This window comes from Mesoplodon mirus (genome assembly GCF_964341445.2).
Source record: "Mesoplodon mirus genome assembly, chromosome: 1".
Taxonomy (NCBI): domain Eukaryota; kingdom Metazoa; phylum Chordata; class Mammalia; order Artiodactyla; family Ziphiidae; genus Mesoplodon; species Mesoplodon mirus.
In genome coordinates, this window is record NC_138976.1 from 211,373,863 (window position 1) to 211,401,648 (window position 27,786).

Genomic DNA, 27,786 nt, shown 5'->3' on the forward strand with positions numbered 1-27,786 from the left:
TGCAGCCTTGGCTCTTCCCAGTGAACTACCCTGTGCATGACTTTGCAAAAATGTTTAGATAAGGTTTGCTCAGTAGCTGAAGCTGCATTGCAATGTGGACGTGTCATCTCTTATTCTTAGTAAAATGACTTTTGTTAGAACACATTTCACAATTTTATATTTCACACTCTTGTAACTCTGCTAACTGTGTCCCAGTCGCCAGCTAACTGCCGCCACATGCTTGCTCCATCACTGGAGGTTTTGCAATGAACACAATTAGCTGCTTCCCAAGTCTTGACCACTTTTAGTATATTCCCCTGCCTATCATCCACTTTTTCATTAGTTTCCGTTATTTTGACACCTTTACTCACATATACCATTTAATCTGAATGAACAAAAATGTTAATTGAAATGTGTGCCATCTGCGGTGGTTGAATTTAAAGACATATTTCAATTTTTGTAATGGTATACTTGCAACATTCTCTCCTCGTTTGCAAAATCACTTCTTTCTGGTCTTTTCCTGAGTCTTTCTGGAAATGCTTTGAAATGTATTCAGACCATCCACTGCTTTTGTCTGGGGAAATCGTGTAGTCCGTGTAGAGATCTAATTTCTTTCTTAGCTTGAGCAAGCGCCATTTAATAGGACACATTTCAACTTGCCATACTATAAAGGCTGTACTTTTTGGGGAGTGTTATTTGACAATTTTCTATTACCCAATTTCCCACAAAAACTAGTTTTTGAAAAATAAGGCCAAGCCTACTAATGGAACCATGTGGCAGAAGCTGGGGGACTCTTGCTGAGGCTGGAAGACAGAGTGGAAATTTTGAACACTCACAATATCTGGGTTGTGACGGGGCCAGGTAGGGGGCGAGAGAAACCAGGGGGTGGAAATTTGGTAGAGGAAAGAATCCAAAGGAGTAATGAGGATTTCATGATTGAGGAAAGGTCAAAGGAAAAAAATAAGAATGAATCAAATAAATCAAAAGAGAAAATGCAAAAAGAAAAAAATGCAGAAAGAATAAAGTTCAACAACAGTGGGCGGATTAAAAGGGAAAGAGTAGAGCAAGGCTAAGGACTAGAAATAACACGAAGTGTAGAAATAAAACAAAGTACATGAGGGAAAGAAAGAAATACCATTCCAGGAAGTTTCTGCCCAAACACTCAATGACTCATTAGGTCAAAGCCAAAACACCAGCATAAATCACATACTGCTGGGTGGGGGCAGGCCTCCCATGGGTGACCAGCCCCGACAATCGCTGCCACACTCACATTTTAAAGCCTCAGTCCAAAAAGAAAACAGAGAGACCTTCAAGATGGTGGAGAAGTAAGACGTGGAGATCACCCTCCTCCCCACAAATACATCAGAAATACATCTACATGTGGAACAACTCCTACAGAACACCTACTGAACGCTGGCGGAAGACCTCAGACTTCCCAAAAGGCAAGAAATTCCCCATGTACCTGGGTAGGGCAAAAGAGAAAAGAAAAAAAAGAGACAAAAGAATAGGGATGGGGCCTGCACTTACAGGAGGGAGCTGTGAAGGAGGAAAGGTTTCCACACACTAGAAGCCCCTTCGCGGGCGGAGACTGCGGTTGGCGGAGTGGGGAGCTTCGGAGTCATGGAGGAGGGCACAGCAACAGGGGTGCAGAGGGCAAAGTAGAGAGATTCCTGCACAGAGGACCGGTGCCCACCAGCACTCACCAGCCTGAGAGGCTTGTCTGCTCACCCACCAGGGCGGGCGGGGGCTGGGAGTTGAGGCTTGGGCTTTGGAAGTCAGATCCCAGCGAGAGGACTGGGGTTGGCTGCATGAACACAGCCTGAAGCGGGCTAGTGCACCACAGCTAGCCAGGAGGGAGTCCGGGAAAAAGTCTGGAACTGCCTAAGAGGCAAGAGACCATTGTTTTCAGGTGTGCGAGGAAAGGGGATTCAGAGCACCACCTAAACAAGCTTCAAGAGGGGTGTGAGCTGCGGCTATCAGCGCAGACAACAGAGACGGGAGTGAAACGCTAAGGCTGCTGCTGCAGCCACCAAGAAGCCTGTGTGCAAGCACAGGTCACTATCCACACCTCCCCTCCCAGGAGCCTGTGCAACCCGACACTGCCAGGGTTCCGTGATCCAGGGACAACTTCCCCGGGAGAACGCAGGGCGCGCCTCAGGCTGTTGCAATGTCACGCCGGCCTCTGCCGCCCCAGGCCCGCCCTGCAATCCGTACCCCTCCCTACCCCCAGCCTGAGTGAGCCACAGCCCCCTAATCAGCTGCTACTTTAACGCCGTTCTGTCTGAGCGAAGAACAGATGCCCTCAGGTGACCTACACTCAGAGGCGGGGCCAAATCCAAAGCTGAACCCCAGGAGCTGTGTGAACAAAGAAGAGAAAGGGAAATTTCTTCCAGCTGCCTCAGGAGCAGCGGATTAAATCTACACAATCAACTTGATGTACCCTGCATATCTGGTATACCTGAATAGACAACGAATCATCCCAAAATTGAGGCAGTGGACTTTGGGAATAATTGTAGACTTGGGTTTGATTTCTGCATCTAATTTGTTTCTGGTTTTATGTTTATCTTAGTTTAGTATTTAGAGTTTATTATCACTGGTAGATTTGTTTCTTGATTTGGTTGCTCCCTTCCTATTTTTTTTTTTTGTTATATATAGATATATATATTTTTTCCTTTTTCTCTTTTTCTGAGTGTGTATGTGTGTGCTTCTTTGTGTGAATTTGTCTGTATAGCTTTGCTTTTACCATTTGTCCTAGAGTTCTGTCTGTCCATTTATTTTTTTTCTTTGTATAGTTTTTAGCTCTTGTTATCACTGGTGGATTTGATTTTTGGAATGGTTGCTCTCGTCTTTCTTTCTTTCTTTCATTCTCTTTTATTACTTTAAAATTTTCTTATTTTTAATAATTAAAAATTTTTTTATTTTAATAACTTTTTAATTTCATTTCATTTTATTTTACTTTATGTTTTTCTTTATTTATTTTCTCTTTCTTTCTTTCTTTTTCTTTCTTTTTCTCTCCCTTTTCTCCAGCCGTGTGGCTGACTGGGTCTTGGTACTCCTACTGGGAGTCAAGCCTGTGGCTCTGAGGAGGGAGAGCAAACTTCAGGACACTGGTCCACCAGAGACCTCCCAGCTCCACATAATATCAAATGGCGGACGCTCTCCCAGAGAGCTCCATCTCAACACTAAGACCCAGCTCCACTCCATGACCAGCAAGCTACAGTGCTGGACACCCTATGCCAAACAACTAGCAAGACAGGGACACAACCCCACCCATTAGCAGATAGACTGCCTAAAATCATAATAAGGTCAAGGACACCCCAAAACACACCACCGGACGCAGTCCTTCTCACCAGAAAGACAAGATCAGACTCATCCACCAGAACACAGGCAGTAGTCCCCTCCACCAGTAAGCCTACAAAACCCACTGAACTAACCCTAGCCACTGGTGGCAGACACCAAAAACAATGGGAACTACAAACCTGCAGTCTGCAACAAGGAGACCTCAAACACAGTAAGTTAAACAAAATGAGAAGACAGAGAAACACACAGCAGATGAAGGAGCAAGGTAAAAACCCACCAGACCAAACAAATGAAGAGGAAATAGGCAGTCTACCTGGAAAAGAATTCAGAGTAATGATAGTAAAGGTGATCCAAAATCTTGGAAACAGAATGGAGAAAATGCAAAAAACGTTTAACAAGGACCTTGAAGAACTAAAGAGCAAACAAACAGTGATGAAAAACACAATAAATGAAATTAAAAATTCTCTAGAAGGAATCAATAGCAGAATAACTGAGGCAGAAGAATGGATAAGCAACCTGGAAGATAAAATAGTGGAAATAACTACCATAGAGCAGAATAAAGAAAAAAGAATGAAAAGAATTGAGGACAGTCTCAGAGACCTCTGGGACAACATTAAATGCACCAACATTCAAATTATAGGGGTCCCAGAAGAAGAAGAGAAAAAAAAAGAGACTGAGAAAATATTTGAAAAGATTATAGTTGAAAACTTCCTTAATATGGGAAAGTAAATAGTCAATCAAGTCCAGGAAGCACAGAGAATCCCATACAGGATAAATCCAAGGAGAAACACACCATGAAACATATTAATCAAACTATCAAAAAATAAATACAAGGAAAAATATTAAAAGCAGCAAGGGAAAAACAACAAATAACATACAAGGGAATCCCCATAAGGTTACAGCTGATCTTTCAGCAGAAACTCTGCAAGACAGAAGGGAGCAGCAGGACATATTTAAAGTGATGAAAGGGAAAAAAACAACCACAAATATTAGTCTACCCAGCAAGGATCTCATTCTGATTCGACAGAGAAATTAAAACCATTACAGACAAGCAAAAGCTAAGAGAATTCAGCAACACCAAACCAGCTTGACAACAAATGCTAAAGGAACTTCTCTAGGCAGGAAACACAAGAGAAGGAAAACATCTACAATAACAAACCCAAAACAATTAAGAAAATGGTAATAGGAACATACATATCAATAACTACCTTAAATGTAAATGGATTAAATGCTCCAACCAAAAGACATAGACTGGCTGAAGGGAAACAAAAACAAGACCTATACATATGCTGTCTACAAGAGACCCACTTCAGACCTAGTGACACATACAGACTGAAAGTGAAGGGATGGAAAAAGATATTCCATGCAAATGGAAATCAAAAGAAAGCTGGAGTAGAAATTCTCATATCAGACAAAACAGACTTTAAAATAAAGACTACAAGAAGAGACAAAGAAGGACACTACAAAATGTTCAAGGGATCAATCCAAGAAGAAGATATAACAATTGTAAATATTTATGCGCCCAACATAGGAGCACCTCAATACATAAGGCAAATGCCAACAGCCATAAAAGGGGAAATCGATAGTAATACAAAAATAATAGTAGGGGACTTTAACACCCCACTTTCACTAATGGACAGATCATCCAAAATGAAAATAAAAAAGAAAACATAAGCTTTAAATGACTGATTAAACAAGATGTACTTAATTGATATTTATAGGACATTCCATCCAAAAATAGCAGAATACACTTTCGTCTCAAGTGCTCATGGAACATTATCCAGGATAGATCATATCTTGGGTCACAAATCAAGCCTTGGTAAATTTAATAAAACTGAAATTGTATCAAGTATCTCTTCTGACCACAACGATATGGGACTAGATATCAATTACAGGAAAAAATCTGTAAAAAATAGAAACACATGGAGGGTAAACAATACCAATACACTACTGAATAACCAAGAGATCACTGAAGAAATCAAAGAGGATGTCAAAAATACGTCGAAACAAATGACAGTGAAAACACAATGAGCCAAAACCTATGGGATGCAGCAAAAGCAGTTCTAAGAGGGAAGTTTATAGCAATACAATCCTACCTCAAGAAACAAGAAACAGGGCTTCCCTGGTGGTGCAGTGGCTGGGAGTCCACCTGCCGATGCAGGGGACACGGGTTCGTGCCCCGGTCTGGGAGGATCCCACATGCTGCGGAGCGGCTGGGCCTGTGAGCCATGGCCGCTGAGCCTGCGTGTCTGGAGCCTGTGCTCCACAGCGGGAGAGGCCACAACAGTGAGAGGCCCACGTACAGAAAAAAAAAATCAAAAAAAAAAAAAAGAAACAAGAAACAGTTCAAATAAACAACCTAACCTTACACCTAAAGCAATTAGAGAAAGAACAAAAAATCCCCAAAGTTAGCAGAAGGAAACAAATCATAAAGATCAGAGAAGAAATAAATGGAAAAGAAATGTTGGAAACAATAACAAAGATCAATAAGACTAAAAACTGGATATTTGAGAAGACAAACAAAATTGATAAACCATTAGCCAGACTCATCAAGAAAAAAAAGAAGACTCAGATCAATAAAATCAGAAATTAAAAAAGAAGTAACAACTGACACTACAGAAGTACAAAGGATCATGAGAGTTACTACAAGCGAATCTATGCCAATAAAATGGGCAACCTGGAAGAAATGGACAAATTCTTAGAAAAGCACAACCTTCTGACACTGAACCAGGAAGAAATAGAAAATATAAACAGACCAATCAAAAGCACTGTAAATGAGACTGTGATTAAAAATCTTCCAACAAACAAAAGCCCAAGACCAGATGGCTTCGAGGTGAATTCTATCAAACAGTTAGAGAAGGGCTAACACCTATCCTTCTCAAATTCTTCCAAAATATAGCACAGGGAGGAACACTCCCAAACTCATTCTATGAGGCCACAATCACCCTGATACCAAAATCAGACAAAGATGGCACAAAAGAAGATAACTATGGGCCAACATCACTGATGAACATAGATGCAAAAATCCTCAACAAAATACTAGCAAACAGAATCCAACAGCACATTAAAAGGATCATATACCATGATCAAGTGGGATTTATCCCAGGAATGCAAGGATTCTTTCATATACGTAAATTAGTCAATGTGATAAACCATATTAACAAACTGAAGGAGAAAAACCATATGATCATCTCAATAGATGCAGAAAAAGCTTTTGACAAAATTCAACACCATTTATGATAAAAACCCTGAAGAAAGTAGGCATAGAGGGAACTTTCCTCAACGTAATAAAGGCCATATATGACAAACCCACAGCCAACATCATCCTCGATGGTGAAAAACTGAAACCATTTCCACTAAGATCAGGAATAAGACAAGGTTGCCCGCTCTCACCACTATTATTCAACATAGTTTTGTAAGTTTTAGCCACATCAATCAGAGAAGAAAAAGAAATAAAAGGAATACAAATTGGAAAAGAAGAAGTAAAACAGTCACTCTTTGCAGATGATATGGTACTATACATAGAGAATCCTAAAGACGCTACCAGAAAACTACTAGACTGAATCAATGAATTTGATAAAGTAGCAGGATACAATATTAATGCACAGAAATCTCTTGCATTCCCATACACTAATGATGAAAAATTTGAAAGAGAAATTAAGGAAACACTCACATTTACCATTGCAACAAAAAGAATAAAACACCTAAGGAAACAAAAGACCTCTATGAAGAAAACTATAAGACACTCATGAAAGAAATTAAAGATGATACAAACAGATGGAGAGATATACCATGTTCTTGGATTGGAAGAATCAACATTGTGAAAAGGACTATACTACCCAAAGCAATCTACAGATTCAGTGCAATCCCTTTCAAATTACCAATGGAACTTTTCACAGAACTAGAAGAAAAAAAAATCACAATTTGTATGGAAACACAAAAGTCCCCGAATAGCCAAAGCAATCTTGAGAAAGAAAAACTGGGCTGGAGGAATCAGGCTACCTGACTTCAGACTGTACTACAAAGGTACAGTAATCAAGACAGTATGGTACTGGCACAGAAACAGAAATATAAATTAATGGAGTAGTATAGAAAGCCCAGAGATAAACCCGCACACATATGGTCACCTTATTTTTGATAAAGGAGGCAAGAATATACAATGGAGAAAAGACAGTCCTTCAATAAGTGGTGCTGGGAAAACTGGACAGCTATATGTAAAAGAATGAAATTAGAACACTCCCTAACACCACACACAAAAATAGACTCAAAATGGATTAAAGACCTAAATGTAAGGCCAGGCACTGTATAACTCTTAGAGGAAAACATAGGCAGAACACTCTATGACATAAATCACAGCAAGATCCTTTTTGACCCACCTCCTAGAGAAATGGAAATAAAAACAAAAATAAACAAATGGAACCTAATGAAACTTAAAAGGTTTTTCACAGCAAAGGAAAACATAAACAAGACAAAAAAACAGCCCTCAGAATGGGAGAAAATATTTGCAAATCAATCAACTGACAAAGGATTAATCTCCAAAATATAAAGTAGCTCATGCAGCTCAATATCCAAAAAACAAACAACCCAACCCAAAAATGGGCAGAAGACCTAAATAGATATTTCTCCAAAGAAGATATACAGATGGCCAACAAACACATGAATGGATGTTCAACAGCACTAATCATTAGAGAAATGCAAATCAAAACTACAATGAGGTATCATCTCACACCGGTCAGAATGGCCATCGTCAAAAAATCTATAAACAATAAACGCTGGAGAGTGTGTGGAGAAAAGGGGACCCTCTGGCACTGTTGGTGGGAAAGTAAATTGATACAGCCACTATGGAGAACAGTATAGAGGTTCCTTAAAAAACTAAAAATAGAACTACCATACGACCCGGCAATCCCACTACTGGGCATATACCCTGAGAAAACCATAATTCAGAAAGAGTCATGTACCACAATGTTCATTGCAGCTCTATTTACAATAGCCAGAACATGGAAGCAACCTACGTGTCCATCAACAGATGAATAGATAAAGAAGATATTGCACATATATACAACAGAATATTACTCAGCCATAAAAAGAAACAAAATTGAATTACGTGTAGTGAGGTGGATGGACCTAGAGACTGTCATACAGAGTGAAGTAAGTCAGAAAGAGAAAAACAAATACCATATGCTAACACATATATATGGAATCTAAAAATATGGTTCTGAAGAACCTAGAGGCAGGACAGGAATAAAGACACAGATGTGTCCACACATGGACTGGAAGACATGCGGGGGTGGAAGGGTAAGCTGGGACGAAGTGAGAGAGTGGCATGCACATATATACACTACCAAATGTAAAACAGATAGCTAGTGGGATGCAGCCGTATAGCACAGGGAGGTCAGCTCGGTGCTTTGTGACCACCTAGAGGGGTGGGATAGGGAGGCTGGGAGGGAGACGCAAGAGGGAGGAGATATGGGGATATATGTATATGTATAGCTGATTTGCTTTGTTATAAAGCAGAAACTAACACACCGTTGTAAAGCAATTATGCTCCAATAAAGATGTAAATTAATTAATTAATTAATTAAAATAAAACCTATGGGTTCCTAGAATTTTTTCGCCTCCTGTCCATGAAATTTAATAAAAGGACAGAAGAGCCTCAAAAACCACAGTGCAGTGGAAAGACAAGGGTCACAGACACAGGGGCCCTGATGCTGCCCCTAGGGCCTCAGTGGTCACCAAAGGACTTTCAGTTGTGGAAAGTTTTCTGCAAAGAAATCCAGAAGCCACTATCTAGAACCCATGAGGTGGAGCTGTCCAATCTGGATCACTAGGTAGGGAGCCTGCCTTTCAGCCTCCAATGCCTCTCTTCCCCGGGGCATTGCTGCAGAACTCCTCCATCAGAGGGCAGACTCCATCTCCCTTAGATGGGGCATTTTCTCTCTCTCTGTCCCAGTTCACATTCAGCGAACCTGAATTCTCATTAGATATCCCAGTTTGCAGCTACCCCTGCCTGAAGAGGCCCAGGGTAAAATCTTCTGAATACATATGTCCTCTTAGGTATTTTCTCCCTTGAAACATCAGCAGTCGTAGGGTGCTTCCCGTCTCAAGAAGGAGAGGCCACATTCTTTTTTTTTTTTTTTTTTTTTTTTTTGCGGTACGCGGGCCTCTCACTGTTGTGGCCTCTCCCGTTGCGGAGCACAGGCTCCGGACGCGCAGGCCCAGCGGCCATGGCTCACGGGCCCAGCCGCTCCGTGGCATATGGGATCCTCCCGGACCGGGGCACGAACCCGTATCCCCTGCATCGGCAGGCGGACTCTCAACCACTGCGCCACCAGGGAGGCCCCCAGAGGCCACATTCTTAGTCATTCCTCTCTCAAGTTATTGGTGTTATATTTGCTTAATCAGAAAGTGTGTTGGTAGTGTAGTCAGATAAGGCTGAATGTGGTTGATTGTCTTCTGCCAGAAGTTCTCATCACGGTCCTGAACTTCTCTTCCCTCCTCCCTCCCCCGCAGCACTGGAAGGAGCTGAGGGTAAGGAAGTTTTGACTTCATCACTTCAACCAGACCCCTCTTCCTCCTCCTCCCAGGGACGTGGTAGCAACCCTGCTCTACACTCAGGCCCATGTTGATGTCTTACTGGAAGCCTCCCCAACCTGAGTAATTTGTTTCCTATGTTTCAGATTTTATGCTCCATTTACTCATATTAATCTGCAAGTGCTTGCCTAGTCTGTGAATGTTCTAGGATATAACATTGGACACCACCTCTTGAGTCATGCAGACAGATCCATCGTCATATTGTTTGGTGGTTTCCTAATCACCAGGAGGAGCTAAAGAGTTATTTTCTAAGTTGGTATCACAGATGTATTTTACACCTCACCTGATTTCCAAGTAAGATGGCAGTTTAAAATGATGCACAAATATGATAGAGGCACAATCTAGAATACCCTCAAGTAATTAGAGGAGCATCGGGTTTCAAAATTCAGCATAAAGAACCAGTTTCCAGGTTCAGAGAATTCCTCCGCTATCACCAGCTGGGGTGACTCCAAGCATGTTACCTACCTTTCTTGAATTTCTAAGTTGTTTTCTATAAAGCCATTTACTACTCATTCTACAACAGCTCTGGAATTCTATGAAATTATTTAAAAAGCAGAACAATGTGGAGAATATCTTTCCGGGGCGTATGCTCTGGGTGGCTCTGGATTTCTAGGAACTAGCTGCATTTCTAACCCTGAAAAGGTAACTGACATGCATATGGTTTTAGTTTCATCTAAGAGAGATTTTCAAAGCTATAATGGGTATTGTGAGGATTTGGAAAAAAGGAAATATATTAGTAAAAGTGAGAAAAGTGGAAAATATAAACCAAAATCAGGATTCATTTTCATCAAAGGAGTCAACTCTTTGGAATAAATGTCTAATAGAGGTGACTGACTCAAAAGCCATACAGAGATGTGCTTCTTGAATTGGCAAGCATCTGGAAAGGTGGATTTTGAAAAGATGCTAAAACTCATATTGCATGTCTACGTTTTCAGAGCCCTGTTGATAAATCTACACTTTATCAGATAAATTGTGAACATGGGTGTGTTCTGAACCACAACATTGTCCTTGGAGAACAGTTTGAAATGTGAAGCCTTCCAGAAACCTGATACGTGATAAGCATGTTTAAGCATCAGTCTCTGGGTACTTATAATTCTGTAATATGAGAATGGGGAAGATAGAAAAGAGACAAACTAGCAAGCATATTTTCTATTGATGATGGACGTTGGTGATGGTAACTGGGGGAGGGGGGTGTTCACTCTACTTTGGTGTTTAGTTCAAATTTTTCTTTTTTAAAAAAGTGTATTTTTATCATAGGAAAAAGAAGTGGAAAGTCATGGAAGGCGTTCAGCCCAGCTCCCGCATAGTCCAAGCAGACAGGAGGTCCTTCTGCACCTGCCACATTCTGTTTGGGCAAGTCGGTGCGTCACTGTCAGGAATATGGCTCCCTTAGCAAAGGCAGGCACTGCCGCTTTATCTGTAAATGCGCCATGTGTGTGCCACGTGCCTTTACAGTCTTTAGCCCTGTGACTTAAGTCGCCGCGAGGTGCCCTTTCTCCCATCTCTTTAGGTCTCTTACGTAGCCCGGGAATTTGGGGGAGAAGACAAGCACATCCAGTTAGAGGCAGAAATGACAGACTTGCTCCTAGCTTCGAGATTAAGAAAAGAGATCCTGAGCGGCCGTCTCAAACCCCAGTAGCAAACGCCAGCGGGCGTACCAGCTGGTTGAATCCCGCGGACCCGTACCCCGGGCAGCCACACTCGGCGTGGCCGAGGGACGAGGGCGGTGGGTGCCGATGGACCTCGGCCAGCTTGGTTTGCCAGTCGTCTTACGCAACAACTTTGCAGCCATCATCTTCGTCCTAATAGTGGAGGGGGCGGTGTTCGTGCGTTGCGCTTTCTTCCCTCCATCCGCCCCCTCTCTCCGGGCAGTCGCGCTCTCAGGGGAGACGCGCCGGGCTTTGTAATCTCTGCCTACGCAGCACCGCGGGGCTCTGAACGGCCGCCCGGCCCCCTCCCCTCTGCTGCTCGCCCCGGCTTCTGGCCGTTCGCCAGCGCCCCCGCCTCCCCTCTCGCCCACCCCAAGGAGGAGGGGTCCTCCCGGAGTGTGAGGGGAGGGGGAAGGCGGAGGTCCCTGCCACGCCCGGGCCGCGGCAGCCTGCGGCCCTCAGCCCGGCACTCGGTCGGCAACAGGTAGCTTGGTCGGCTGCGCGCTCGGGGAGACGAAACGCGCGCCTCTGCGAGTGAGCGAGGGTCGCTGGGCTCAGAGAGGCACCTCGGTGACCGAGAGGGCTAAGGAGGCGGTGAGAGGAGCGGGACGGTGAGGCAGGGGTCTCGGGCCCCTCCCCATGCTCGCTCCGGTCGAGACGACCGCGCCGGCCGTTGCGCAACCCTGGAGCGGGGCACGGGGCGCCGGGCGCTGGGCGTCCTGGCGCTCGGGCGGCGGCGGTGGCCGCGGCCGGGAAAGGACGCGGGCTGCCGGTGGCGCTGCCGGGAGGGGGAGTGGGCGGGGGCGGGGCGAGGGCGGGGCCTCGGAGAGCCTGCCTCCGCTGGCCACGGCCATTGGAGGCGGGCTGGGGGCGGGTGCGGGCTCGGCGATTGGGGCCGGGGCCGCCCGTCACGGCGGGCTGGCGGTCGGCGACGTAGCGCCGCGCTCGGAACTGACCTACTAACACACATCTCCCGGCGCGGCCACGGCGCCCGCGGACCCGGCGCGCCGCCCGCCTCCCGCGCCGCGCCCTCGCCTCCGCCTGCTGCCCCGGAGGCCCAGCCGGACCCCGATCCCCGAAAGCCACCGGCTTCGCTCACGGCCCCCGTTCTTTCTCCCCGCCACCCCAGCTCGCCGCCCTGAGAGCAGGAACACGGTAAGCGCTCCGCCCACCGCCGGCCCGGGCCCGGTGCCCCGCTCCCCGCCCGCTCCCGGGGCGCGCGGCCGCCTGGCGCGGGGAGCGGGCCAGGCTGTGCGCGGGGTTGGGCTGTGCGCGGGGCTGGCCGGCGGCTGCGAGTGTGCGCGGGGCATTCATTACATAAACTTTTGCTGCCTTGTCAGGAGGGGACTCGCCACCTTAAGGTGGCTGCTTTGATTGCAGCGCCCTCGCTCCGGCACGTAGTCCGGGCTGGCTTGCGCTCCCCCCGCTGCTGTTGCATAATGTCTCCTGATTTCAGGAAAATTGATGTTTTGATAGAGAAGTGCGCCGGGGAGGCTGAGCCGAGGCTGAGCCTTCTCGTGGGGAAGGGCAGCGCTCTTTCCTTTCTCGTCCCTTCTGCGGGGCTGGCGGCGGCGGAGAGGAGGGGAGCTGAGTAATGGGGAAGAGTCTTGATTTTCTCGTTGAGAAAGAGCGTTGGTAGCGTGAATGGTGACGGCATTCGGAGAATGCCTGCGCTGCGTTTGTTTGTGTCCGGGGCTGAGTCTGCACAGACGTTTTCCACCCTGTTTGTCGTCAGCGTGTTTTACCAGCGCTCGGGGAGGTTGTGGGATTTGTACTTGCATACATTGCATAATCTGCCCACAGTGAAATATTGGCAAGGATTACGGGCTGATGTGGGAATGTGCGCGTACGTGTGCAATGATTTGGTAATTTTAGCGCCGCGTTGGATACTGGATCATTACTTACCTGTATACTACGTCCCCAATAAAAAAGATGTATTTTTAAACACTCCTACAAAACATAAAAGGAAGAATTCCTCGGTTTGTATTCTGATCTTGGATACTACCCGAGCTCGTCCCTTAGGTGTTCTGAGCTATTATTTTTAAACCTGGGACGAACCATTGTGACGTTCACCTCCCCACCTTCCTAATTTTAATGCATTCCATTCGATCAGCCCTTTTTCTCACCTTATTGTCATTGCTTTTTCAGACACAAGACAGATCACATAATAGTTTCCTGGAAATGTTGTATTATGTAACGGACGAATTTGCTGGCAGTGAGCACAGGAAGAGGGAGCTAATTACGTGATTTTATAATCTTGCTACAAAGAAAGTAGGACGATCTCAGTCTTTAAAATGTCACTGTAACAGTTTTTTTTTTTTAAGGATATTTTAAACAGGAAAGTAGACAACTGGGTAAGCATTGAGTTTGCTCATGCAGCCGAATGTGTGTCTTTTGCCCTAAATGAAATGTGCGTTCTTCTAAATTTAGCCCTATCACATTTTAACAATTGTGGCCTCACAGCGCTATTTCTGGCGTTTTCTTCAGGGCTGTGTGCAAATACAAGTTCAAGGCCATTTGCTGTAGTTTTAACTCCACGCCTTCGGAGACCTTTGATAAGATTGTATTTTTAGGAAGGCATTTCGCAGAGCCCGGTGACTTGCTGGATGCTGACTCCCATTTATCTTTTTAAAGGACACTTTAGGAAAGTGCTGTTCCCTGAGAACAGCAGGATGGCCGAGTGTCATCTTCTGGTCTTGGCTTTTGTAAATAACAACAGCGAATGGGGTCACAGTATTTGTTTCACATCGTATTTTTATTTTCTCCAGACCAGATATGATTTATGGGAAACAGATATAGGTTAGTAGATTGTATTTTTTTGGTGGGTGTCCTAGTTTTATTCGTGTGAGGATTATATGAATATATAATGTACCCAGATTTTAAATTTGTCCTGGACTCTTACGTAGTGTGTATGTGAATATATGTAAATGATGGTGTGTGTATGTCAGATTTGTTTTCCCCTAATGTACTATTAAAATAACTAAAAAGCAGGGTTGTGGACGGTTTTCGGTGGGAGGGGTCGGAGGAGGGGACGTATTACAGAGATTCACCTCTGGAACAAATTTATTACCCCAAGTAATTGAAGTCGCTTTCCAAGAAGCTAATATTGCTCCAGGCCCCGAATGTCAGACCCCGACCTACTTTGGAGCGCAGGCCGGGAGCCCCGGGCCTGCAGGGGGCCGCGTAGCGCCACCTTCCGATCGCGACCTCAGGGGTGCTCCCTCGCCTCCCGGCCCACCCCTCCCTCCTGCGGGCCCTTGGGGTCTGGGGGCGATATGGGGGTGGCGGGCGCGGACCTCGGTTAGCAGCAGGGAGCGCCCTTGGGCGGCGCTTGGACGGGGGCTGCAGGGCGGCCTGTGCTGCTCCTCCTCGCCCCCTCCTCACATTCCTTTGTTCTGGCGCGGGGGTCCTGGCGGCGCCAAGGCCCCGCTGCGCCGCCCACCCGGCGGGGGCGGGTCCTGGGGAGGCGCGTTGCGGGGCGCCGAGGGACCGCCCGGGACCCGAGAGTGCGATGCGCTCTGGGTTCGCTTGGGCAGGAGGAGGGAGGGGGAGGACGAGAGGGCAGCCGGAGCGGCGGGAGGGGAGCCAGGAGAGCGGGAGGGACAGGAGGGACCCAGGGCGAGGCCGCTCCGCAGCTCCAGGGGCCTGCCTTATTGCTTTTTGCGCGCTGAGCTTCTGAGCACCGCAGGAACCTTTGTTCGGGGAGGCTTCATTGTATGTCGGAGCCGAGGGCTTCTGATTCTCGTGAAGTGAAAAAGACCTAAGAAAACCTCCAAATGTCAGCAGACCACAAAAATTGGGGGGAGGGGAGGTCCACTATTGGTGGTGGTGACGAGGAGAACCCCATCTTGACTGTAGCCAGTCGAGTCGATGTATTTATTTTTTTGAACCTTTAGTCTATGTGGTCAAAGGCTAGAGTAGAGAGAACTCAAATCCCCCGAGTTCAAAATTTTAAAAAATCAAAACACTTGTGTGGATGCCGCTGTCCTGCTATATAAGACTGTAGTACTTTCATCCTGGCAATAAGTCTTCCGAGGCTGTGCTCATGCAATAAATCGCAGTGAATTCAGGGCAGCGTCACAGATGTTCTCTGAAAGGGCATCAGCGCAGTGCTTTGTTGAAAAGTTGGCTTCTGTGGGATCAAATCCTACACCCCATCCCTAATGGTTTCTCTCTTGAGTTTCAGGCCAGTCAGTAGTTAGGAAACAGTGAAGTGCTAAATAAGAACACAGGCTGTGGGCTCAGAAGAGCTGGGTCCCAGGCCCCAGCCTGTGATCTTGGGCACTGCCCTGATTTCCATAGGCCTCCAGGGTAAACTGAGGGAATAAAACCTGTTTAGCTGGGCAGTTGTGGGGAGCTCAGTAAATGCTTCCTGTAAAAGTGACCAGGAACTATATATATATATATATACACACACACATATAGACACACACATATATATATATATACATATTTTTTTAATAAAGGTATTCACCTTCATTTTTCACTGCCTAAGTCTCTGTGCAATAAGGAATAAAGTTTGAACTAAGCCTATAGTTAATGATTCTTCTTGGGACTTCCGTGGTAGTCCAGTGGTTAAGACTTCACCTTCCAATGCATGGGGTGCAGGTTCCGTCCCTGGCCAGGGAGCTAAGATCCCACATGCCTGGGGCCAAAAAACCAAAACATAAAACAGAAGCAATATTGTAACAAATTCAATGAAGACTTTAAAAATGGTCCATATCAAAAAAATCTTAAAAAAAAAGATTCTTCTTGAAATACTGTACTTTTTTGTTCTAATAATGATTAATTTCTTTCTCAAAACTATTTGCCATTACGTTTGATGGTAATTTTACTTTGAAGGGAATTCTTGACAGGATTGCAGAACCTCAGAGTACCCAAGTCATTGGGTTAATGTTTGGGGGAACTGTTTAAAGGAACAGGGAGAGGTGAGTTGATGGTTGCAGGAGTGGTGTAAAAAGTGCCAAACAGCTGCCTTTTTTCAGTTCCCTTTACCTCTCTGTGATGGTTTTCCTAGTCCTGGATAATCTCTCTATCTAAAATTCTAGTCTGAGATCAGAGGCTGGTTAGACCTCACAGATGAGCTGTGTTGGGAGGGAGTGTGTGCAGCCTGTATGGTTAAAACGGTAGGACATGCCCCAGCTGCTGATGGTTGGCCCTTTTGACTAACACAGAAGTAAATTTCGTTTGGTTTACCCTTATACTTGCAACATAGGGCAGTGCTTCACTATGAATTACGAGAGGCAAAAATTAGGCCTAGAACTAATCATCGTCATTGTTTCCTTGATGCTGCTCATTCTTCAGAAATGAGATGAAGAGCTAATATTTGCTAAACATGTACCCTGCCTGTGCCAGGCACTGTGTTGACTGTTTTATTATTGTCCCCATTTTAGACATGAGGAAGTGGAGACTAAGAGAAATTGATTAGCAGCCCAGGCCAGGAGCCTGAAAAGGGGATTGCGGGGGGGGGTGGCCCTCTGTCTCTGTCCCCTCCCTGAGTGTGAGTGCCAGCTCACTGGAGTTTTTGAAACAATTTCCTTTTCTGTGTTAAAGACTTATCTTTGCGAAGTGCAATTATAACATCACTATGATGCAACAAGCTGAAAATTAAAACCCTTTGTTCAGGCCCTTTCCCATGTTGAGCAATGTGCCTGACTCACCAGCTGAGTGGATATTTCTAGTTGACCTTGCTTTGGTCCATAGAGTCAGTTCTGAGATGTGAATGTGATTGCAGCATGGAATGGAAAAGGTGCAGTCATATTGCAGAGGCTTTATTTTTACCCTAGTAAAATCACACATACTTCATTATTTCCATTGTAATCCAGATGGCATTAATGCTGTTCAAAGTTGTTTATTTTTAATTTGTATTAAGGAATGAGAGCACACTTGGGATTCAGTTCAAAATATGACAGAAACAATGTAATTGAAGTTTCCTTTAATATTCATTTCTTGTTTTTGTAAGGTATGCCTGTATTTCACAGGGTTAACACATTGTTTGATATCCTGTTATTTTTCTAAATTATATTTGAGTTGATTTTTATCCAGATTGGACTTGTATAAGAATGTCGAAAGACATTGACCTTTGATCACAGACATTACATAAGAGTTTTCCAGTTTCAAAATGAGCTTGTATTGCCACCACCCCCCCAATTATCTCTCAAATTTCATTACAAATACCTTTCTTGTAGTTAAAAAATTACTGTTTCTCATATGGTTTTAATTAGAGTATGCTAGCTTGTTTTTATGGTAAGAAAGTTTAGTAGGGATTTACTAGATGCCTTTCGTAATAATCTGTAGTTTGAGGACTCATTTTCATTGGAAGCAGAATGATGTTTATAAGCTTTTTAGTTATCAGAACATGGTGTCTTTTATTAATTAACTTTCCAGGGATCTAAAGCTGGAGTTAAGTAGCCTTCAAATAAACACTAAAAATAAACATTTAAAATAATTTCTTCTATTCATGAGGCACATAATAAATGACATTTGTAATCGTCTGCTCACTGGGAAGGAAAGTGAACAAGAAATTAAAAAGTCAAGCTGAGGAAAATTGGAATGATTCTTCAGTATAATTAGGGAAATTCAAAACCTTGCCCTACCATACCATTTCCTCAGCCAACTCTGCATGCACCCCATTTTTCCCATCATTATCCCATGTTGCATGTAGTCTAGTATTACCTACCTGTTGCAGAATTTCCTATAACTGGATAACTTCATAATTACCCATGTCCCTTAAGATTTCAGATTAGTTGCTAGACTGATAAATTATCTTTTTGGAACTTTCAAGAAAACAAATGGTCCCCATTTTGAAATGAATGCAGAATTTTTCATAAGGCATTAGTATTTCATCACCCCCATCCTCCCAGTTCCCCTCCCTGAAGTCTTGAAGTTGTTTGGATGTGTTAGCGTCTATGCATTTGCCCTGAGTAGTCTTCAGAATATTTTCATTGAGAGTTAGATTACAAACAGTAGTCTCTTTTTATAAAAGAACGTCAGGTCATACTATTTCATATTTCAATCCCTTAAATTATATCAATGCTATAATAAAATACAGTGTTGTCATCATATTTATTAAGTTTAAATCTAATTTTCAAGTAGTCCTTTGTTGAGGATGAAAGGGCAAGAAACTTGAAATATTTTCATTTATCATAAAATTGCTCTGGTTTTGACACATTCATTTATAGAAGTACCCGAATAGAAAAAGTAGGCCAGTTTGTTGCTATGATAGGATAGATTTTGGCAAAGTGTGAAAGTCTGTTTATGTGTGTGTTCATAGCTGGATCAAGTATACATTTCTCTCTGACTTCAGAGTCTGTGTTACTAGACACAGAATTATATTATTAATGGGAGGCACTTCACTGGCACTTAAAGAGGTTTAACATAGTTTTCTTAATTTAAAAAGCATTTTTTCAGCCTGATTAGAAAATCCTCATGCAACTTCAATGTTTCCTTAGTGTTTTCATCCCCCACTCCCCACTAGATTTTATTTTCATCCATGAAAAGAAGTAAAGCATTTTACTGAAACAATCATGTCATGGATTTTACCCACAGGAAGAAAATGTAGGTTAACATTTTCTAGTATTACTAGTTTAAAGAGCTGTGAATTGATTCATTAACTTTATTTTTTCACTAAAATGGCACTTATCTCAAAAATAAGCAACTGCCTCTTAGTAGAGAGATGGTTTGTAGTTTAACATAAAAGAATATTTTTCTTTAATGGTATCTATACTATACCTCTGAGGGTGTAAACAGTACATTCAGAGAGTAGAGAGAAAATGAGGTAGTTCTATCAAAATATTTCCAAATCATTGGGCACATCAAATAGTATTTCATCTTGTATTGACGGAATGTTAAAATCAAAGTATAAAATAGAAGCAATTTGCAATCTCTTTAAAGAGATAATAATGAATTTCTCTCATAGTAGATTTTAACATCTAAGCTATTAGTAAAATTTTAGATGCTTGAAACAAAATGTTTCTTCTATTCTTGTTTTGTAAGAAGTTTGAATTGTCCAACAATATTTCTCTGAGAGATGTGTTGGCGGCCAGAGAACATATAGGTCTGTCATTGTAAACATAAGTCAGAAGGTCCCTCCTCAAAAAGAAATTTGGGCTAGAATTTGTGTTGTAAAGCTTTATTCTTTTAGAGAATTTTCTAAACCAAATTTATCTTAATTAAAAACAATATTTAGGTCATCTGACTTAAATAGACTTTAAAATCTGGGTTTATGAAACATAACTCATGCCTGCAGAAATAGTGTGATGTACTATGAAAAAACATTAATTAGCAATGGTACATCCGAGTTAGGTGTGGGAAAATATGTCATTAGAATGTGATGATGACTCCTGCTCTTAAATTTCTCCTTTTATTTGTGTTTTTAAGAAGCACCCATATTATCTAATGCGTGTAATGAAGCTGATCATGCTGAGCACCCCAGCACCATAGAATTGTCATTTAGTGTCAGTTACTCACCAGAAAGGAAACTAGTGGTGACTGATGTAACACAGCATTAGTGGTGATCTGAAAACATGAGGCAGAGGTGAAATGACTGTTAAATTAATCATAAGGGAAAACACTGGAGTCTGAAATAAAGTCATTAGTTAGTTGAGCATAAAAACTGATGTCTTTAGAAGGCGTTGTAAACCACCTTCGATTCACTTTAATTTAAATTTATTGTTGAAGGGCACAAATAGATTCTTTGCCCTCAACATCTCTGCCCTCTAGTGCTGCATGATCTTGGGAAAGTCACCCAGTCTTTCTGTATTTTAACTGCCCTCTCCCACCGTGTTGAAAATGGATACATTTTGGTTGTGTACCAAAAAATCACAGGTGACAATGCTAATAGCTATAATTATTTTCCTTCTATTTATTTTAGCATGTAGGTTTGCCCGGAGATTAAAATTTTAGCAGAGATATGAAAATTTAGAATGTTTTCTCAATTCATGAAATACTTGCAGGCTATACAACTCTGTGGAAGCTGGAGAAAAGTCCCAGATGGTACCTTTGTTGTCTTAAAGAAGTTCTGGCAGCATCTAATAGTGCTTTACTGCCCCCAAAGTCACTTAGTAAGTGGGGATATATTACCCAGAAATGAGGGTAACACAGAAAGGAACTATATGTAAATGAGATGCATTGCAGGGATACACACCAGAACAACCCTCTGGCAGTGCAGGAATGGGTACTGTTAGAGGAATTGGATTGGGGTCAGGGCTGTCCTGGAATCTTAGCTGTGCCCCTCAACTAGCTGTGCGACACTGGGCAAGTTGCTTAACTTCTCTGAGCCTTAGTTTTTTCATCTGAAAGTGGTTCTTATGAGGGCAGTGAAATAATGACAGGCCAGGTTCACAGTGCCTGTTGCATAGTCAGTGTTGAGTAAATGGCACCTGTTATAATTGTTTTTATTATCACCATACAAAGAAAAAGGCAGTGCAGCTAGAAACAATGTGATATGTGCACCAATCCCCTTTGTTGGCGGTGCTCCTAGCACACCCCTGGATGAGCGCTGTATTCACAAGCCTGTCTCCCACCAAAGACTAAGGGGTCCCTTGACTCTTGGGAGTTTGATTCTTCCTTCCCTCTTTATGTGCCCCCAGTCTGGCTCAGTGCCAGGTATACAGTAGGTGCTCCATATGTGTTGAATAAATCAAGTAATGAATAAGAGAAGCTCTCTGTTACTAAGTTAAATATCTTTTTTAGAATTTATGTAATAATCAGATTTAAAAGAATGTATCAACAAAGTGTTTTTGGCACAAAGTTCTCTTACATAAGGCAAATGAGTGACTGTCAATCAGATGTTGAGCACCTAATAGGTTCAGTTTGTTGCTAGGATACAAATATATTAATTTGCGCCCTGAACTAACTTGCAGTCTAGTTGGACATACAAAACAAACATGTAGGAAGATACACATTGTACAAAATCAGCACCTCTCTCTACAGTATCTCGCACTGCTGATAAACTCTTTTCAACACTGCAAGGTTATTTGATAAATAATATTACAGAAAATATCCTAATGTCGTTATGGGGTGATTTGCTGGTGGAATCATAGAGGCAGTTAATATGTGCAGATGAAGGAAGAATCCAGATTCTAGTACACATAGTGAAATTCAAATAGGAAGAAGATTAACTGAAAAGAAATGGGATTTTTCTGCAGGTTTTGAATGTACCAACAAAGTTGTAGAGATGACAAAGTGGACATACAGTACTTAGACACCCAGAAGAAATGGGTTAAGAGATTTTAGGACAAGTGGGATATTTTTGTTGGAAGTAGTGTTATTTTCTCTATGCAGTGTGACAAGGGCTGCCTGCCCGCCCTCACTCACACTAGACTCAAGCACGATTCTTTGGACCAGGAGATTGAAAAGAGTCCTAACTCACTCAATGTAGGTTTGAAATGATGAAACGATATGAAATGATGAAAGAATGAAAAGTTTAGGAAGAGTAACTAACACAGAATTGTGGTGCATTTCAAAAGCGTAACTGTAAAAACTCATAGGTGAGGTGAAATGTAAAAGGAATGTAATTTTTTTTTTTCCAAGGAAGGGACAAATTAAAAAATGCATGGAAGAGAAAGAGTCTCAAGTGGAGAAAATACTCACAATAATAGTGTGCAAGGAACTGCATAATGTTTTAAAAAACAGTAGTGTCTGGGGATACAGTGGAGATTTAAAAAAGCATCTTGGAAAAGTTCAATGTAATTATCTTCCTGGAACTGGAATTTTTACTCTTTGCTTCAACATTCATTTGATTTCATGGGGGAAGACTTAACTGAATTAGGGAATACAAATTCTTGACAGGAGGGAAGAATCCATTCAGTATATTGAGGGAAAAGGGGTTTTCATATCAGAACAAGAAACCTAACTGGAAATATAGGAAGCAGTGTTGTGTACTAAGTGATAACTAGGAAGCTCCCCTTTCTACACCATCACGGCCTGCTGTGGCAGACTCATTGCCTTCATTTCCCATTAAAGCTATATTTTCAAAAACAAACGGAAGCTCGGTATTTGTAATTACAAGTTTTGCTAAGTTGCAACTCACTGTTTCCATTGGCTCAATTTGATGGACAGAAACATGGCGTTAAACCTTATTCTTGATGATCCTGAAATTATTACATCATTCCTTCTGTTCCTTCTGGAAAAGACACAGGAAGCTGGCAGTCTTTTCCAGCTGATAAAATTAAACGTCATTAGTCATTATAAAACTATGTACAAGAAAGAAAGAGAGACCTGAAACAAAAACATTAAATCTTTTTAATAGAGCAGGAAGAGTGCCGAATGAACAGTTGTCTTACCATGTCTCCTTTATGAAAGTATTACCTACTGGAAAATTAGGCAGAGAAGCCCTGTCCAGGAAGACAGATCCAAAATGACCACGAGAAGATTGTTATTGGAACTTAATATGGATTTATTATCTCCTGTCAGGCCAAGTTCAGATTATAAATATGTCATCAGTGGAAAAGGAAGCTAGTTGATGGTTCTATTTTTGAGTTCTTATATTTTGTTTGAAACTAATTAGTAAAATGGAAAGAAATTCTTTCCATAATTACATTCTCTTGGTTTAAAATAATTTTAAGTTTCAAGAAGGCACTGTACTTAAAAAAAAATCCCTTTGAATAATAAGCGTTTATTTTAGTCTGAAGCTACTTTATCAATGAAATCTATTATGACAGAATTGTCAGGACCAAAAAAAGCACTGTGGATGCTTCCATTTTAAGTGAATGTTTGATAAATCAATTTGAAGGAACCAGAAAAAAAAGAACATTTCTAACCTCATAGCACAAATGCGTCAAAAGAGATGGCTTTATTGAAAAGAGTCCTTGTCAGGTGTGCTGAGTCACTTGGCAGAACGACTGTGACATCAGCCACATAAGAGATTAAACAACTACAACTCAGTTGTTTGTGTGGCTTTTATTTTTATTTTTGTGGCAGTAAAAATTTAACTCCATTTATATTTGATTCCATGTAATTACAGAATTTGTTTACTGACATTAAAGGGGTTTACTTGGAAAAGTTCCTTTTATGAGGTGAGCTTGTTTGCTTGGCAGTGATATAAGTGCTATCTAAAAGTATTCAGAAGCCCCACAAGATGCAAGTACTATTTAAAAACTTACCAACCAGATGCGATCTGTCATTTCCTTCCTGTAATGTCCTATCCCCACATGCCCCACCCCACCATTTTTTCTCCTGAAACACAGTCTTCCTCTGTTTTTCCCTGGGGCAGATGTGTTTTTTTCTCTCACTGTCCTGGACCACAGGTCTCACTGTGGACTTGTCCTTTACAACTTTACCGTATAGGTATTTGGGTACTTATTTTCCTTGCAAGATTGTAAACTCTTTGAAGGCCAGAAATATCGACGCTCAATGCTTCGTGTACTTTCTTGTACATAATTGGTAATAAATATTTACCAGATGGATAACTGTTTCTCTTCATGTATTGCAGGTGACCTAGAAGACCCTACTCTGTGCAGTGAGAGAAGCTGAAGAGATTTATCCTAGACGGTAGAACAAAAAGAAGAATATTGATGGATTTTAAACCGCAGTTTTTAAAGCATTTGAGATTACTGAGAAAATAACTTCTTCTCCTGCACCGCATATATAGGTTAAGGTTGTTTCTGATGCAGCTGAGAAAAATGCAGAGCATCAAGAAGGAGCAGGCATCTCTTGATGCTGGTAGCAGCGTGGACAAGATGATGGTGCTTAATTCTGCCTTATCCGAAGTCTCCGAAGACTTGACGACAGGGGAAGAGCTCCTTCTCAATGAAGGAAGCGTGGGGAAAAACAAATCTTCAGCATGTCGGAGGAAACGGGAATTCATTCCCGACGAGAAGAAAGATGCCATGTATTGGGAAAAGAGGCGGAAAAATAACGAAGCTGCCAAGAGGTCTCGGGAGAAGCGTCGACTGAATGACCTGGTTTTGGAGAACAAGCTCATTGCACTGGGAGAAGAAAACGCCACTTTAAAAGCTGAACTGCTTTCCCTCAAATTAAAGTTTGGTTTAATTAGCTCGACAGCCTATGCCCAGGAGATTCAGAAACTCAGTAATTCTACAGCTGTGTATTTTCAAGACTACCAGACTTCCAAATCCACCGTGAGCGCCTTTGTGGATGAGCACGAGCCCTCGATGGTGGCCAGCAGTTGCATTTCTGTCATCAAGCACTCTCCACAGAGCTCTCTGTCTGATGTTTCAGAAGTGTCTTCGCTAGAACATTCGCAGGAGGGCCCTGGGCAGAGTGGCTGCAGAAGCCCAGAAAGCAAGTTCCAGGTGATCAAGCAAGAGCCGATGGAACTGGAGAGCTATGCCAGGGAGCCCAGAGATGACCCGGGAGCCTACCGAGCGGCCGTGTACCAGAACTATATGGGGAATTCTTTTCCTGGCTACTCACACTCTCCCCCTCTGCTGCAGGTCAACCGATCCTCCAGTAACTCTCCAAGGACATCAGAAACCGATGAAGGTGCAGTAGGAAAGTCATCCGACGGAGAGGATGAGCAGCAGGTTCCCAAGGGCCCAATCCACTCTCCCGTCGAACTTCAGCGTGTCCACGCCACAGTGGTTAAAGTTCCAGAAGTGAACTCCTCTGCCTTGCCACACAAGCTTCGGATTAAAGCCAAAGCCATGCAGATAAAAGTGGAAGCCTTCGATCACGAATTCGATGGCACGCAAAAACTTTCTTCGCCTGTTGACATGACATCTAAGAGACATTTCGAACTTGAGAAGCATAATGCCCCCAATCTGGTACATTCTTCTCTCACTCCCTTTTCAGTGCAAGTGACTAACATTCAAGATTGGTCTCTCAAATCCGAACACTGGCATCAAAAAGAACTTAATGGCAAAACTCAGAATAGTTACAAAACTGGAGTGGTCGAAGTGAAAGACAATGGTTACAAAGTCTGTGACCCAGAGAATTTGTTTTTGAAGCAGGGGATAGCCAACTTGTCTGCAGAGGTGGTCTCACTTAAAAGACTTATAGCCACACAACAAATCTCTGCTTCGGACTCTGGGTAAAATTACTACTGAACAAGCTCTGGGCATTTAGAGATGTCATTTGCAATAGATAGTACATTTTGTATTAGGCTGAATTTTCACTGGACTTGTGATGTCATTTCACTGTAATGTTCACATGTTGACTGTTGGATGTCTTTCTGTGCACAAATTATTATGAAGATTAAACTGTGTTATCACCCTGCCTTGTGTATAGTCAAATAGTCCATTGCAAAGGCTGTATATATTGAACATTATTTTTGTTGTTCTATTATAAACTGTGTAAGTTACCAGTTTCAATAAAGGATTGGTGACAAACACAGAACTTCTGCTCCATTGCACTTAATTTTATGGGAAAGAAAGAGCAATTTAAGTTACAAAAGTAGATACTGTATTAAGATATTCTGCATTTTACTTATTTGGGGGAGTTTTCTCCCATCTATAGGGAAAACCAAAACATAAGTTCAACACATAATATTTCTTTTTCTAATTTGGCCCAGGCTATGATAAATTCGAAAACCTTCCAAAGAGGGAGAGTAGGGAAGAGGGGGTGGGGAATGCATTTTCTTGTATTTGAGACCAGTAATTTACTAAATTACCCCCCATTATCTATTTTTCTTTAAGGTTACCTTTTCTCTATCCTTTTTTTTTTAAGTAGAAAAATCCAAATTGTTTAGCATCATTGTCTCTTTAGTCATCTCTCTCTTTTTTTTTTTTTTTTTTTTTTTTTTTTGTGGTACGCGGGCCTCCCACTGCTGTGGCCTCTCCCGTTGCGGAGCACAGGCTCCGGACGCGCAGGCCCAGCGGCCATGGCTCACGGGCCCAGCCGCTCCGCGGCATGTGGGATCCTCCCAGACCGGGGCACGAACCTGCATCCCCTGCATCGGCAGGCGGACTCCCAACCACTGCGCCACCAGGGAAGCCCCTCTCTTTTAAGTATGACACATAGATGTAGATAGTTGAATCACTGACCAGTTTATTATTTAGAGGTTCATTAAAAGAATGGATAAAAGACTAAGGATGAAGTCATTTTTATGTTATTGTAAATCTTAACAGTTCTCGAATATAAGTCTAGGGAATTAAGCTAGTGAAATATTGTTTTTATTTAGTTTCCAAAATTTCAAGGAACACATCAATGATCACATTACACCACATTCAGTCTATGTAATGACTGGATTTTTTTACTATTTGTTAAAGATGAATATAAATAATAGCTCCAGTTTGGAAACTCTTTATAATATAGAAGTCCAGAAGAAAGCATCATTCTAAGTAAACCGATGGTATGATCATGACTGATCATTTGTCCAGGATCCTCAGTTGCCCCATAGAAGTAAGTGTCCTCAAATACAGACCATGTGTATCTTCTGTTGCAAGGCAGGACTGGCTTCTGGCTGGGCTGGAAGGAATGGGTAGATGTTAATCAAGCACAGCTTTCCCCATAGCTCTTCTCACCAAAGCCCTCTCCAGAACTGTTTCTTTTCACACTGACCTCTTCTGTATCCTAGAAGTGAGGGGGAGGACTTGGAGGCTTCATAAAACATGTGCAGGGGGCTTCCCTGGTGGCGCATTTGTTAACAATCCACCTGCCAATGCAGGGGACACGGGTTCATGCCCTGGTCCGGGAAGATCCCACATGCCGTGGCAACTAAGCCTGTGTGCCACAACTACTGAGCCTGCACTCTAGAGCCCGCGTGCCACAACTACTGGAGCCCACACACCTAGAGCCCGTGCTTCGCAACAAGCGAAGCCACCACAATGAGAAGCCCGCGCACCGCAACTAGAGAAAGCCCGCGCACAGCAGCAAAGACCCAACACAGCCAAAAATAAATAAATAAATAAAATTTAAAACGTGCAGGATGACTTAACACTCACTCTGTCACCCGTATCTCGTGGTGGCACCTAAGAAGGGCCCAGTTATAACATCCCAGTTTGGGGGTCTCCAGCGTTTTTGACTGCCTGGTTTGAATAAAAGCCTGATTTTTGATATCTTAAACTTCCTGCACTTTTATATTTTAAAAAACGATCCTTTGGGGGCTTCCCTGGTGGCGCAGTGGTTGAGAGTCCGCCTGCCGATGCAGGGGACACGGGTTCGTGCCCCGATCCCGGAAGATCCCACATGCCGCGGAGCGGCTGGGCCCGCGAGCCATGGCCGCGGAGCCTGTGTGTCCGGAGCCTGTGCTCCGCAACGGGAGAGGCCACAGCAGTGAGAGGCCCGCATACAGCAAAAAAAAAAAAAAAAACGATCCTTTGACTTAAAGGAAATGCTAGAACATGCACACATGCCATCCACTTTG

At 42.9% G+C, this 27,786-nt stretch overlaps 1 protein-coding gene across 2 annotated transcripts; it reads left to right on the forward strand.

Annotated features, from left to right (window-relative positions):
* Window positions 1-11,725: 11,725 nt before the first annotated feature.
* NFIL3 (nuclear factor, interleukin 3 regulated) lies at window positions 11,726-25,809 on the forward strand. Of its 2 annotated transcripts, none has more exons than XM_082634556.1 (2): window positions 11,726-12,003; window positions 23,953-25,809. In XM_082634556.1, exon 2 carries the CDS (start codon window positions 24,128-24,130, stop codon window positions 25,514-25,516), a length of 1,389 nt encoding a protein of 462 aa, XP_082490682.1. In that variant the 5' UTR covers window positions 11,726-12,003; window positions 23,953-24,127; the 3' UTR covers window positions 25,517-25,809. The 2 variants fall into 2 exon arrangements, with proteins under 2 accessions (XP_082490682.1, XP_082490681.1); XM_082634555.1 differs by lacking the exon at window positions 11,726-12,003 and adding an exon at window positions 12,428-12,674.
* The last annotated feature ends 1,977 nt before the right edge of the window (window positions 25,810-27,786 follow it).

What these genes read in the sequence shown, in the direction of transcription:
- NFIL3 (XM_082634556.1), top strand. Translation starts at nt 24,128, where the DNA reads ATGCAGCTGAGAAAAATGCAGAGCATCAAGAAGGAGCAGGCATCTCTT.